The sequence below is a fragment of the Monodelphis domestica genome, chromosome 4 (assembly GCF_027887165.1).
Source record: "Monodelphis domestica isolate mMonDom1 chromosome 4, mMonDom1.pri, whole genome shotgun sequence".
Classification (NCBI taxonomy): Eukaryota; Metazoa; Chordata; class Mammalia; order Didelphimorphia; family Didelphidae; genus Monodelphis; species Monodelphis domestica.
In genome coordinates this window covers 242,322,122-242,335,976 of record NC_077230.1, presented here as the reverse complement: position 1 = coordinate 242,335,976, position 13,855 = coordinate 242,322,122, and the positions used below count along the sequence as shown (strand labels likewise).

Genomic DNA, 13,855 nt, shown 5'->3' with positions numbered 1-13,855 from the left:
TGAAAATAATACCTAGTTTTAATTCTAAGAAAGAAGGTAAGGTTTTTAAAAGAGATGGAGAGACACAGAAAAAAAAGTAACTATTACATCTCCAGTGAAGATTAGATTCAAGAAACATTAGCAGTTAATTATGGAAAAGGGAGAGAGGAGGGGGGAAGAGAAGGAAGGAAGAAGAGGACAAAGGACTATAACCAATCATCCTATCAATTCAAATAACATTAAGTACCTTCTGTGTGCCAAGCACTGAGCTAGAATGTGGTTGTCCATAAACTCTTACTTGCTTCAGATGTGAGTTTTAGAAAAAGGAGAATTATGAGAAACAAACCATCTTTTCTCCTGCAGAGCTTCAAATCAAATATAAATCAAAGGAAATAAAACAAGCAAAGAATTAAGACAATAATCATTTTATGTTGGACAGAGAAAACAGGCATTATGATAAGTGGATCTAAACATCCTAATTCACCCTCTAATAGATATTTTTAATTAGATGGGCATTTTGCTTTCAATTTTATTTTAGAATTTTGTTTTTGAATTGACTTAAGCTGCCTGAGGGGTGGAGTTGAAGTCTAAAAGCCTGGGTCCCTGACATTTTTTCAGCCTATGAGTCTAGACTTATATAATTTACATCAGTTTCATTCTTTGTAAACTGGAACTAATAATACTATTAAAAAACAAAACACCTTACCTTCCATCTTAGAATCAATATTGTTTATTCTTTCCAAGGCAGAAGAGTGGTAAGGGCTAGGCAATGGGGGTTGTTAAGTGACTTGCCCAGGGTCACATAGCTGGGAAATATCTGAGGTCACATTTGAACCCAGGACTTCCTGTCTCGAAACCTGGCTTTCAATCCATTGAGCCACCTAGCTGCTCCTCTTAATAAGGTTTTTAAACTATCTTCCTTGGGGTCATTATCCTGAAGAAAGTATTCTATAACCTTAAAGTGATGCATGAGTATGAGTTTTATTATTATTATTATTATCATTATTATTATTATTGGGACTGTCTTAGCTAATTGATACCCTATCTTCAAGAAAAAATTGGTGTTTAGCAGAAAATTTGGCATTTAATGGATTCCATATCCTTCTGACATCTGTGTCAGTTCTGTAAGTCCATGTGTAATTTATAGGTTAGAACAGACACCAAAGTTTTCTTGGTTTCCTCCTATTTCATAGTGGTTCATGAGACTGAGCATAATTAACATCCTAACCTTATTGTCTAACCAGGGGTACACTGAGCTCACAAATTTGGTGTTTGTTATTATTGAAAATAATATCAGATAGTACCATTTAAAGCTGAAAAGGATATCAGTCCAAACCCTTTACTTTACATGTGGGGAAGCAGGCTCAGAGAAATGAGGTTACTTGGCAAAGGTCATACAGGCAGCCTGGTATAGTGAATAGGACAATGGACTTCAGGTCACAAAGAGCTGAATTCAAGTCCTACCCCAGATACTTAGAAGCTCTGCGATCCTAGGCAAGTCCCTTGAATGCTTTGATTCCCTCATACACAAAATGAAAAGGTTCTACTCGATAACCTCCAAGCTTCCTTCTAAATCTATGATCCTCTGATAGCAGAGCTGGGACTTTTTCTACTACCTCATAAATAGTAAGCAAGGGGGGGTTCTTTTGTTTTGCTCTAATTGATCTGACTCAGATAACATAGGAAGTGAATCTTGTTCTGCTTTATTTTCTTCAGAGAAACCAATACTCGCTGCTACTTCTGCAATATGGAATCATTTACCTGGAGGTGAGTCAGCAGCCTCATACTTAAAAGTTGTTGATAGCTAGGATTTATATAGCACTTTAAGATTTGCAAAGCACTTCCACAACCATAATCTCATGTGATCTTCATGACAACTCCAGGACTGTAATTCTCCCCATTTTCCAGATAAGGAAACTGAGGTAGAATGAAGTCAGATGACTTGCAGGCAAGTCACTTAACTCCCATCGCTTAGCCCTTAACCACTCTTCTGCCTTAGAATCAAAACCCAGAATCACTCAGTATCCATTCTAAGACAGAAGGTAAGGGATAAAAATTAAAAAAAAAAATGCAAAGGTGAAGTTGTTGCTTGTATTGCCTCTGACCCTTAGCACATGGTCCTGCTAGTAATAAATAAAAATGTGGAAAAGGCCACTGACTTTGGAGTCAGAAATCCGGGTTGAATTCTGGCAACATCCTATATTGTGTGACCTTGGACAAATCCCTTTACCTTTCTAGGCTCCAGGTCAGGGCTCTTTTCCAGGTCCTCCATCTGTTAAATGAAGTCATTGGACTGAGTAATCTCTTCCAGGTTTTGTCAGTTTTTAATAATTATCCTTTTATGATTGATCGCTGCCATTTGTCATGCTTTTAATGCTATATCTCTACCTAGGTGATAAAATAGAACCAGTAACTCCAACATCTCCCGAAAGATATCTGAAAGAAGATACTAATGGAACAGTTAAAGAAACCAAAGGTACACATAGAACTTTCCTGGGGAAAAGATAATGTCAGACTTCCCTCTGATCACATACCAGTCACAGCTGCATTTACCAGTTCATTTTTTCCATAGCTGTTTTAAAATGGGACAATATCTTTCTCAAGTCACAAAGTAGCTTGGGTATTAGTAGTTTTTTTTTCAAGCAGAAATGTGCTAAGGAAAGTCAGAAAGACTGGACTGAAAAGAAAAAGCCAAGATGAGGAATGTATCTTCTAGGGCTACGTACATAGAGGAAATGGGTAAAGGTAGAGATTTGGAGAAGTAAGAATTAGAGGATTCAAGAATGAGAACTGAATGGAAGACCTGGTCTTCCTGACATACTAGAGAACCACTAGAAGTCCTTGGACACCTCCATATTTATGGTGATTGGGCTTCTAACATCTTGACTTCTCTTTAAGCTTCCTCAACTCTCATGATTCATCTTCATTTCACCTTGGCAACTTATGAGGGTGGTTACACCTCACCACCTCACCATCACTTAAAGCTCCTCCACCTTCAAGTTTCTGAACTCTAACATTCCCTCTCTGACCACAACTTCATGTCCCTCCACCTCTCCCATAGTCTCAGTTCTCCTGTTCCTGGCATTGTAACACCATTGGAACTTTTGAATCATTATGACACCATTAGGATTTGAGTCACTATGACTTTATTAGAATCTGAATCATTGTGACATCATTAGGACTTGATCAGTTCCTCTTGTTCCCATCATTATGACACTAAGACTTGATCCCAGCCCACTCTCCCTAACCAAGCTGGACTACTAGTTATTTCCCAGGATATTTTCATCTCTTTCTTCCTTACATTTGTGCAGATTGTTCCACATTCCTGGAAGCAACTGCTTCTACATTTCTATCTTTGAAGTCATTCTTTTCCTTTAAGAACCAGTTCAGGAGGTAGCTCAGTAGCTCAGTAGATTAAAATCCAGGTCTAGAGATGGGAAATCTTGGATTCCAATTTGGCTTCAAATGCTTCCTTCCTTTGTGACCCTGGGCACATCACTTAGCCCCCATTGCCCAGGCCTTACTGCTTTTCTGTCTTGGAATCAATACACAGTATTGATTCTAAAACCAAAGATTTAAAAAAAAATAAAAGAACCATTTCGATTGCCATTTCCTCCATAAAACCTTCCCTGATTCCCTTATGTAGAAACGATCCCGCTCTCTCCAACCTTTTATTCCCCCTTTGACTTCTGAAAGCTTTAACTTTAATTTCATAGTTAACATCTGATCAGTAGCATTGTGATTATTTCTGTAAATATCTTATCCCTTTATCACACTGTAAATCCCACAGATGTTTATTAGCTAATCAACAAACATTAAGTACTTACTATGTGCCAGGCACTTGCTAAATGCTAGGGTTACAAAGGCACCATGACAAGGAGACCCTGGTGATACAGAAAAGAAAGTATGCCTGCCTGTAAAGAACTTACATTTTACTGGCAAAAGAAAGCATACTGGGTTATTAGAGTGACACAGAGGCAAAGACAGAATAACAGAGAGAGAGACACCCAGAGAGACACGGAGATAGAGAAAAGGAGAGAAGAAGGGAAGCTATACAGAGGAGGCATCCCTTGAGCAGAGACTTGCACAATAATAACAATTTTGAGATGTAGAAAGAAAAAGAAAGTACACACCAAGCGTGTCAATGGTCTGTGCACAGAGGCAGGAAATGAAATAAAAAGTTTGGAAAACAAAAGTCCAAGTTGCCTGGTATATAGAGTATATGAAGGAAAGTAATATGAAATAAGTATGAAAAGATACTTTGAATGCAGATTCTAGAGTACTTTAACTATCTGGCCAGGATGTTTGTGTTTTACCCTAGAATCAAGAGGGAGCAAGTAAAGATTTTTAAGCCAAGGCCATGGGTCAGACCAAGGCCTTTGGAAGAGGATTTTGGTAGCCGTAGGAAGGATGGATGGGACAAGAGAGAGTCTGGAAGCGAGACCAATTAGGGATCCATTGTAGTAATCTAGCTAAGAGGTGATTAGCACCTGACCTAGGGAAATGGCTGTGTGGCAAATGGAGAAAAATGGATAGAAATGAGAGACGTTCTGAAGTTAGATTCAAGAAGATCTTAGCAACTGTTCAGATTTCACCTCCAACTCATCTTGGACAAAGTGATTCTTTAGAAGCCATTTAACTGCTTGCTATCCCTAGGCAGTTCCTAAAGACTATAAATTGTAGACCAAGTCCTGATCTGCATTGGTAACCCGATTTTCCTCATTGGGAATTGCCTATACCAAAGAAATGACAGATCCGGTCCACCAACAATCAAACAAAAGTTTGTCAATTGACTATAAGGAACTGAGGGAGAAGGAATATGGAAGTTCTCAGGTTACAGACGTGGAAGACCAGGATAATGGTGATACCTTAATAGAAATATAGGTGTTTGGAGGAGGGATGGTTAAGGGAACAATCTATTCCATTTTAGATATATTGGGATTAAGACACCCAGATGGAAGTTTTTAGGTACTTGACATTACATAATATATTCAGGAGAAAGATTGGGACCGGATATACAGATCTAGGTATCCTCCGGTTAGCAATGATACTTGAAGCCATGGGACACAGATCAGATTATTAAGGGAGAAAGTTTATAGAGAAGAGGACCCAGGGCAGAAAGATCCACTTGGTATCATTAACCTCCCTGATTTCCACCCCTAACTTTAACACCAAGTTCTTTGCCTTAGAACTATTGAGAAGGTTCAGCAATTTAGTTTATGTATCATGTGTTCTCTTCTCTCGCAGAATGCCAACAACACTTCTAGTATTCTAAAATATGAACTTTCCTGAGGCACTCTTCTGAATTTTTATGTCAGCTGACCAAATGTTCCCTGATTTCTTGTTCTTTTTAACCATTACCATCTTTCTTAGAAGAGATACTAAGTATCATTTCCAAGGCAGAAGAACAGTAAGGGCTAGACAATTGGGGTTAAATGACTTGCCCAGGGTCACATATCTAGGAAGTGTCTGAGGCCAAATTTGAACCCAAGATCTCCCATCTCCAGACCTTTTCATTAAACATTCTCAATTCTGTCAAACATATATGGCATGTGCTCTATACCAGAGGTGCCAAACTCATATAGAAAATGAGGCTATTAACCTGCATATAAAGATCCCTATGACTACAAAATGACTTGATTTTTAAATGTATTGTTGTCTATGTTTTATTATATTTTTATTTATTTTGTGAAAATTTTTCCCAATTACATTTAATCTGGTTCAAAACTTCATATTTGACCACTCTACTCTGCATCACTTATCATCCTGGTTACTATCCTCTGGATAAGTTTTTCCTTCTATCAAGTCTACCTCTTCTTAACAACCACCCATTGCTTTTGGTTGTGCATCCTCAGGCAAAGCAGAATAAGTCTAATCCCTTTTCCACATGTTCTTTGGTTATTTCAATTGTGTCTGACTCTTTGTGACTCCATTTGCGGTTTTCTTAGCAAAGATACTAGAGTAGCTTGCCATTTCCTACTCCAGCTCATTTTATAGATGAGGAAACTGAGGCAAAAAACATTAAGTGACTTGACCAGAGTAATATAACTATTAAATGTCTGAGACCAGATTTGAACTCAGAAAGATGAATCTTCCTGACTCCAAGCCTGACATTCTATCTACATGACAGCCTTCCAGATACCTGAAAACAGCTATTGTGTACTCCCTTCAGTGCTACAGTTTAGGAAAGAGATTTATTTATAAGTTGGAAGAACTTTTTCAGAGAAGAACAACCAAGATAATCAAGTAAATAAGCTTTTATTAGGTGTTTACTGAGTGCCAGGCACCATGCCAAGCACTGAAGATACAAAGAAAAGTAAATACCATTCCTATCTTCAAGAAGCTCACATTTCTAATAGGGGAGAAATACATATGCATAGATAAGATATATGCAAGATAATTGGATTGAACCTCAGAGGAAAAGTACTAGAAGTGGGGACTTGGGAGGAGAGAGATGTAGTATTTGAGCTGCATCTTGAAGGAAGCTGGGGAAGCTAGAAAGCAGAGATAAAAAGGGGAAACATTTATTCTAGGGATAGGGGATAGGGATCGAAAAATCACTGTCTGGCAAGAAGGAATGATATGTGTAAGGAAGAGTAAAGACACTTGAATCCTTGGATCATAGAGTATATGGAGGTTGGGAGATACTAGGAGATTGGAAAAGTAAAAAGATGGGAGTTGATGAAGGACTGTAAAATTCATAGGATTTTATTTTTAATCTTGGAAACAACAGGGAGCCTCTGGAAGTTATTGAATAGAGGAATAATATGATCTGGTGGGCTTTAGGAAGATCACTTTGACAGCTGAATGAATAGAGGATGGGCTACTAGTGTATAGAATCAATGTTAGATGATAGAACTTGGCAACAGATTGGACCTGGGATGTGAATGAGAGTGGGGAATAGTGAACAACACTAAGGATGCAACTCTAGGTGACTGGGAGTATGGTGGTACTCTTGACAGTAACAGGGAAGTATGGGGAGGAGGTGGAAGAGTACAGTTTGGGAGAAAGGTAATGAGTTTTTTTGTTTTTTTCTGGACAAATTGTGTTTAAGATTTCTCCCAGAGGGGGCAGCTGGGTAGCTCAGTGGATTGAGAGCTAGCCCTAGAGACGGGAGATCCTAGGTTCAAATCTAGCCTCAGACACTGCCTAGCTGTGTGACCCTGGGCAAGTCACTTGACCCCCATTGCCTAACACTTACCACTCTTCTGCCTTGGAGCCAATACACAGTATTGACTCCAAGACGGAAGGTAAGGGTAAAAAAAAAATTGAAAAAAAAAAAAGATTTCTTCCAGAAATCCAATTCAAGATGTCCAGCAAGCAGTTGAAGATGAAAACTGCAGATCAGGAAAGAGGTTAGAGATGAATAAACATATCTAAAAATCATTTGCATAGAAATGATAATTGACACCATGGAAGTTGATGAGTTCATCAAGTAAGATCATGTATGGCAAGAAGATAAGGTCAAGGTTAGACCTTTGGAGAATATCTATGGTTAGACGTGGCCTGGATGAAAATCCAGTAATTAGACCAAGAAGGAATCATTAGGCAGGTAAGAAGAGAACTAAGAGAAAGCAGTTTCACTAAAGCCCAGAGAAGAGAGAGTAACCTTTGGACGAGAGCGATCAATAGTATCAAAGGTTCCCAAGAAGAGGTAAAGAAGAATGAGCCCTAAGCAGAGGCTTCTCTTGGAAGTTAAGAGATCAATAATAATTTTATAAAGAGAAGTTCTGGTTGAATGGTGAGGTTGGAAGCCAGAATGTAGAGATCTTAGAAGAAAGTAAAAGGAGAGGTGGGGGTGACTCAAATTGCAGACAATCATCTTTTTTTTTTTACCCTTACCTTCCATCTTAGAATCAATACAGTATATTGGCTCCAAGGCAGAAGAGCGGTAAGGACCTGGCAATGGGGGATTAGTGACTTGCCCAGGGTCACACAGCTGGAAAGTGTCTGAGGCCAGATTAGAATTTAGGGCCTCCAGTCTCTTGACCAGGCTCTCAATCCACTGAACTGCCTAACTGCCCCCTGTAGACAGTCTTCTAAAAAGTTTAACTATAAAAGGAGATGGCATCTATAAGATAATAACTATCGGGGGTGGTTAGATCAAGGAAAGAAGTTTTTAAAGATTAGGAAGACATGACCTTTCTGTAGTCAGCAGAGAAGCAACCAGTAGACAGAAAGCAATTGAGATTAGTGAGAGAATGGAAATGACAGAGGAGGCAATCTGCTGGAGAAGATGGGATGGAATGAGAACTCTTGTGCATGTAGAGAATTTTGCCTTGACAATGAGAAGATGCATCTCTCACATAGGACAGAGATGAAGGAGGTGAAATTTAGAAGGGAGAAAGGAACAAGCATTTATTAAGCATTTACAAATGTGCAGGCATTATGCTAAATGGTCAACAATATACCATTTGAAGAGGGAGCACTTGTTGAGTGACCTCAATTTTCTCTGTGAAGTATAGGGCAAGGTATTCATCTGGGAGGGTGGGAAGAGAGTGTCATGGGAGCTTTAAACAAGGATGAAAAGGTTTGGAATAGCCACTGTGATGAATAAAATGGCGAACCATGTTGAAGTTCATGTTAGGTGAGAATAGAATGAAGGAGCCAAGATGTACCCTGAAGATGAGAGGATTCAGGAAATACATGATGTCTGTCTTCAGGTATTTGGATGATGGTCCTATGAAAGAGTATACATAATATAAATCATTACATTTAACAGCAGGGGGAAGAAAAAGGAAGAATAAATGATCATTGCAAAGAGGTTAATTTAGGCTAGATTGAAAGAAAAAATCCTAATAACTATATATGTGCAGTATATATGTTGGGCATATTAGCACAGATGAGTTGAATTCTTGTGTATCCTACATGCAATATATATGTATACGATGTATATGTGTGTGTAACAATGTAGAGTTGGCTGTCTCAGGAGGTTATGGATCCCACCCTTAATGAAAGTTTTCAAGCTGGAAGACCATTGTCAGGAATGTCTTAGAAAAGACTCTTTCAGATGTGGCTTAAAATAGATGACTACTAAGTAAGGCCCTTTCCAAATCTGAATTTTGTAAAAGACCTTTCTTTTTTTTTAAGAACATACAAAATTTACAAATAATGTGTAATATGTAATTCTCTTTCCAGGGGCAGATTTGAATCTTGCCTACATCCTTATTCCCACCATTCCCCTCTTCCTTCTTCTGGTGGTCACCACAGTCATCTGTTGGTTATGGATCTGTGGAAGGAGGCAAGTAAAAACCTCATATTATGCTCAAAGGAAATGTATGTGTGTGTTTACAACATAAAAATATCCTTTCCCTAATTGTCTTTGAATTTGAAAAGTATCACTATTTAATTAAAAAGCCAGGGAAGCATCACTCCAGAAAACACCATTCCATATTTAAAAGCAAATCCTTAAGTGTATTCCAAGAAACCAAATGAGCTAAAAATTGTTTCATTAATCTTAATCATAACAGTTCTATTTTCCCCCTTTGTATTAAGTTTTCTCTCCCTCATGAGATTATATGTTACTTGAAAACAGTTCAATTGGTATATACTTCTTTGCTAACCTAAAAGTGCCTTGTGCAAGTCTTGCCACATAATCACTAATGGATGGATACTTAATGAGTTGGTATGGTGGCCAGCACACTGGTTTTGGAGTCAGTGGGCCAGGATTCACATCCTGATTCTGTGACTTACTGTCTTTATGACTTTGGACCATTGGGTTTCAGTTTCTTTTTTTGTAAAATGAAACACTTGGACTAGACTAGATAATCTCCAGGGCTTCTTCTAGCATTACATCTGTGATCTTGTGATCTACAAAGGATGTCTTTACTCTAGTTTATGTCTCTATTGGTTGAAATGTAAACTCTTTATAGGATTTGTGTTTTGTATTTCTCTCTTTCCTCCACAGTGCCTGGTCCAGTGCTAAGAACATGACAGGGAGTAGATAAATTCTGTATGAATAAACAAATGCATAAATGAATTGGTTGTACCAAAGCATTATCACCTACTATCCTACGTAGCTAAATCTAAAATCTAAAGCTAAAGCTATGACACTTAATTCAATTAAGATCAATGAAGTCCATTCTGAGTGGTCTCTTTTTTAGCTGGATCTGCAACAATCACAAAATAGCCAACTGATCTTTAGTGGATGCCCTTGTGATTATATTTTTATTACCCTAATGACTATATTAGTGTGGTACAATTTTCCCAAGGGTCTGCTCAGTGAGGGAAAGAAAGCTATTCATTCCATATGGCAGAGGGGAAAGGGGATTTGGGTTAAGGGTTTTATTTGGGGGGGGGCTTTTTAATAATATTGGCTTAGTATGGCTTTGTAAAGTTTTAATAGAAGTATTTACTTTAAAAGTCAACAAAGCAACTGAAATCAGACCTTCAATTCTAAAAAATAGAGTTCAGTATCAAAAATTGCAAATATAGGGGGCAGCTGGGTAGCTCATTGAATTGAGGGCCAGGCCCAGAAACTGGAGGTCCTGGGTTCAAATCTAGAAGGTTGCACCTCCACAAGAGCTACTTCCCTGAAGAATAATATAAGCAGAGCCAGAGCACTGCTTTGTGTTTGAGGTTCCTGAGTCCAGAGCCCTGGGCTATTTTCACAAGGGTCTGAGGGAATGTGGTAGATGAGGTGGTCAATGTGGTTTGACCTGGCTGGTATATACCCGAGCCATTCCTTCTTTGTAATTGAGAACATGATAGTTGGAGGGGATCTTCCAGCAATTGCCTCTCAATGATTTTTGACATCCTACTCTCCCCCCCAACAATGTTTCTTCATGTCATTAAAATCTTGGCTTCATCCTCAAAATCACAATTCCCCACAAATGGACCCTCATCCCACCGCTCTGCCGGAGGGACCTTTAGTAGAAGAACGTAGCAGAGTGGCCTGTCAGCCCTAAAATAACAGGCTGGGTTCTTTTATTTACAGGAAACGAGAACAGCCGGAGAACACAAAGGAGCCGAACATTTGGCCGCCTCCCCATAGAAGGAACAGTCCTGACCTGGAAGTTTACAATGTCATCAGAAAGCAAAGCGAAGCGGACTTAACTGAGCCTCGGCCAGACCTGCAGAACATTTCATTCCGGGGCCGCTCGGGAGGAGCCGCTCCCAACGACTTGTCTTGCGACTACGATAACATAGCAGTGAACGCCTCGGAGAGCGGCTTTGTGACTCTGGCGAGCATGGAAAGTGGCTTTGTGGCCAACGATATCTATGAACTATCTCCTGAGAGGATGGGGAGGAGCAAGGAGTCTGGCTGGGTAGAAAATGAAATCTATGGTTATTAGATAATGGGGGGAGTCTGAACGAACAACAAAATAAAAAAGAAAAAAATGTTCCTACTTTGTATAAAACTGGCAGGACTGGAAAAGAGCTGATGCCTGAGCACGTGGGTGGATCTGTCGTCTCATCCATAGGGGGACTCCCTCCAGCCCTGAAGAGCTCTCCTTCACTGTGCTTGTTCCTCCTGGGAGAGTGTTGCTCATCTCCTCCCTTCAATCTGCCAGAGGGGGTCCCCCTAACAGGGCAGGGACCTTGTTCTGGTTCTCTTGGCATTGTAAGGATAGCAACAGAGCATGCAAACTGTACACGGGTGACATAGCTCTTCCTATGTGGCCAGCCATTTTTTTTTCATCATACATTTCTCTGATAACATCTTTTGCACTGCTTTCCCTGCACAATTACCTATTTGTCCTTTGTTGCAGATTGCTCATGACCATACTGTGTATTTCTCCCCTTCTCTTTTGTGTGATCTGAAACTTTGATGTTTTGGAGACTTTACACAAAATTCCATAACTCATAGTACCACGAGGCGAATGATAGTGTTTAAAAGGTGGGCCTTTGTTTCAGGGAAAAGCTCAGGGTCAATTAAAAGAAGAGTACAATTTTCCAAAGTCACCTCCCCTCATAGGACCAGCTCATTTTCCATTTGCATTGTTTGTCCAAGATACATCTACTTATGGATGACTTCTGTTATCCACAGGTTATCACAATTCAGACAAAGGGCAATTTTTATCCACTGGGTTTTTCCTGTATGGGTAGTTAAGTCACAGGCTTTTGAATGAAAACATTCTAGACCTTTATGCTATCAGCAGAATGATGCCCATAAATGCAAGCATCTAGAGGACCTTATCATCTAATTTGGAAGCTGTGCTAAATATCCTCTGTGTTGGTGGCAAATACCCTTGGCAAGCATAAATCTCCTGGTTCATGCTTTGCTTGATATAAATTGCCCAGTCACTGAACAATGTTATTTCTGTTATTACAAATTTCAAGAAATCTTGGATGATTTTGACAAATGCATGGTGCCTAGCATGATGAAAATCAGTTCAGATGCAGAAATAATGAGGGGATTTCTTTCTGGCTGTCAAGATTTTTTTAGCTCCCCTGATCCCAGGGTCTCCTACCAGCCTGGGTCCCAACCTCATCTTAATTAGAGGGTAATAATGATAGTGAAAGAGAGTAGAGGTTGGAAAAATTTCCCTCTGGGTTCTATTTTTGCGGCACTGGGCCATGGCACAAAAATTAATTGCACGTATACAATCATAAAAATACCTTACATTCGCTTGCTGCCTCTCTTATGTTCCCCAGGGCATATGTGGGAGTATCAGAACCTGATTGTATGAGAGAATATTCCATTATCTGTATGTCTCACAAGAATGAGAATGAAATAAAAGGTGAAAGAGATAGCAAATTGGTCTTTTTCTCTCTAGAGGTTTTCCTCAACCTTTGACCTCAAAGTCTTTCTTTCTCTTTTTTATCTTGTTCAGTCGTTTCAGTCAGGTCTGATCCCGTTTGTGGTTTTCTTGGCAAAGATACTAGAGTGTTTTGTTATCACTTCTCCAGCACAAATGGGGAAACTGAGGCAAGTGGGGTTAAGTGACTTGCTTAGGGTCACATAGTTAATAGGTATCTGAGGCTAGATTTCACCTCTTTCTTTCTGACTCCAAGCCTCTATCCACTGTGCAACCTAGCTTCCCTTAGTTCTCTTACCATATTCCAATATTCTGGAAATTAAGAGAAAACTAATCCATGGCTAAAAGGCCTTTTTATTTGTCCTCCAAACCCTGTTCTTCCTTTTCCAATATGAAAATTTATGCAGTGATTGGGAACTTTTATTCTAGAACTTTTAGTATCATGACTGTTTAAATAGGTCTGACCTAAGAGCCAGATCCTTGGTCTATTTATTAGTAATCATCTCCAATTTGCAAAATTAAAGAATAAGTTGCCCTGGAACCTCCCTTTTGATAGTCTATCATGTTTCACCTCCTATCAGATGTCTCCTTTAAGGTCCTTTATCATATCTGTGTTTCTCTTCAGTTTTAGAGCCTAAATGGTTTACTCATAAGATTTAAGGTATTGAATATCATTGAGAAGATTGTGTTAATTCTCAATTGTTTGCAGTAATGGAAAAAAATAAGAATGTGAAAAATCCAAAATTAATTTATATCTGGTTTTTGACTATGGGTTTGGTTATTCCCCACCATGGCTGATGTTTTATGGGTTCCTGATACTTTGAACAAAACAGTGAAACTACATCGCCAAAGACTGACTTGGGAAAAAGATCAAAATTATGCAATTTTTCCATCTTCCCCCAACAGTCCAGGACTTTTCTTAGCTTTTCACCCTGTTCTCAAATCTTAAACTAATATAGCAGTAACCTCATTTTATTTGTTTTTCTTAATTTCCCATGAGTGAAGGAGTTAGTTGGTAGCTTAGACAGCTATGTGTTTCAGTGGATAGAGCACTGGACACAGATTTAGAAAGTCCTGAAGTCAAATACAACTTCAGAGGGGCACTGAATGAAAACTACATGTCTCTCTTAAGTTTACAAAGTTAATCTATTTGCACAGTCATGAAAATGTAATTA

At 39.0% G+C, this 13,855-nt stretch overlaps 1 protein-coding gene across 2 annotated transcripts in view; it reads left to right on the top strand.

Moving 5' to 3' along the window:
- LAYN (layilin) overlaps window positions 1–12,679 on the top strand; it is a 28,153-nt gene extending 15,474 nt beyond the window's left edge. For both annotated transcript variants that reach the window (XM_001381337.5, XM_007494844.3), the window contains 4 exons: window positions 1,696–1,746; window positions 2,372–2,455; window positions 9,118–9,220; window positions 10,916–12,679. In XM_001381337.5, coding sequence (XP_001381374.2) covers window positions 1,696–1,746; window positions 2,372–2,455; window positions 9,118–9,220; window positions 10,916–11,273 — 596 coding nt within the window. In that variant the 3' untranslated portion in view covers window positions 11,274–12,679. The remainder of the gene's footprint in view (window positions 1–1,695; window positions 1,747–2,371; window positions 2,456–9,117; window positions 9,221–10,915) is intronic.
- Window positions 12,680–13,855: the final 1,176 nt, after the last annotated feature.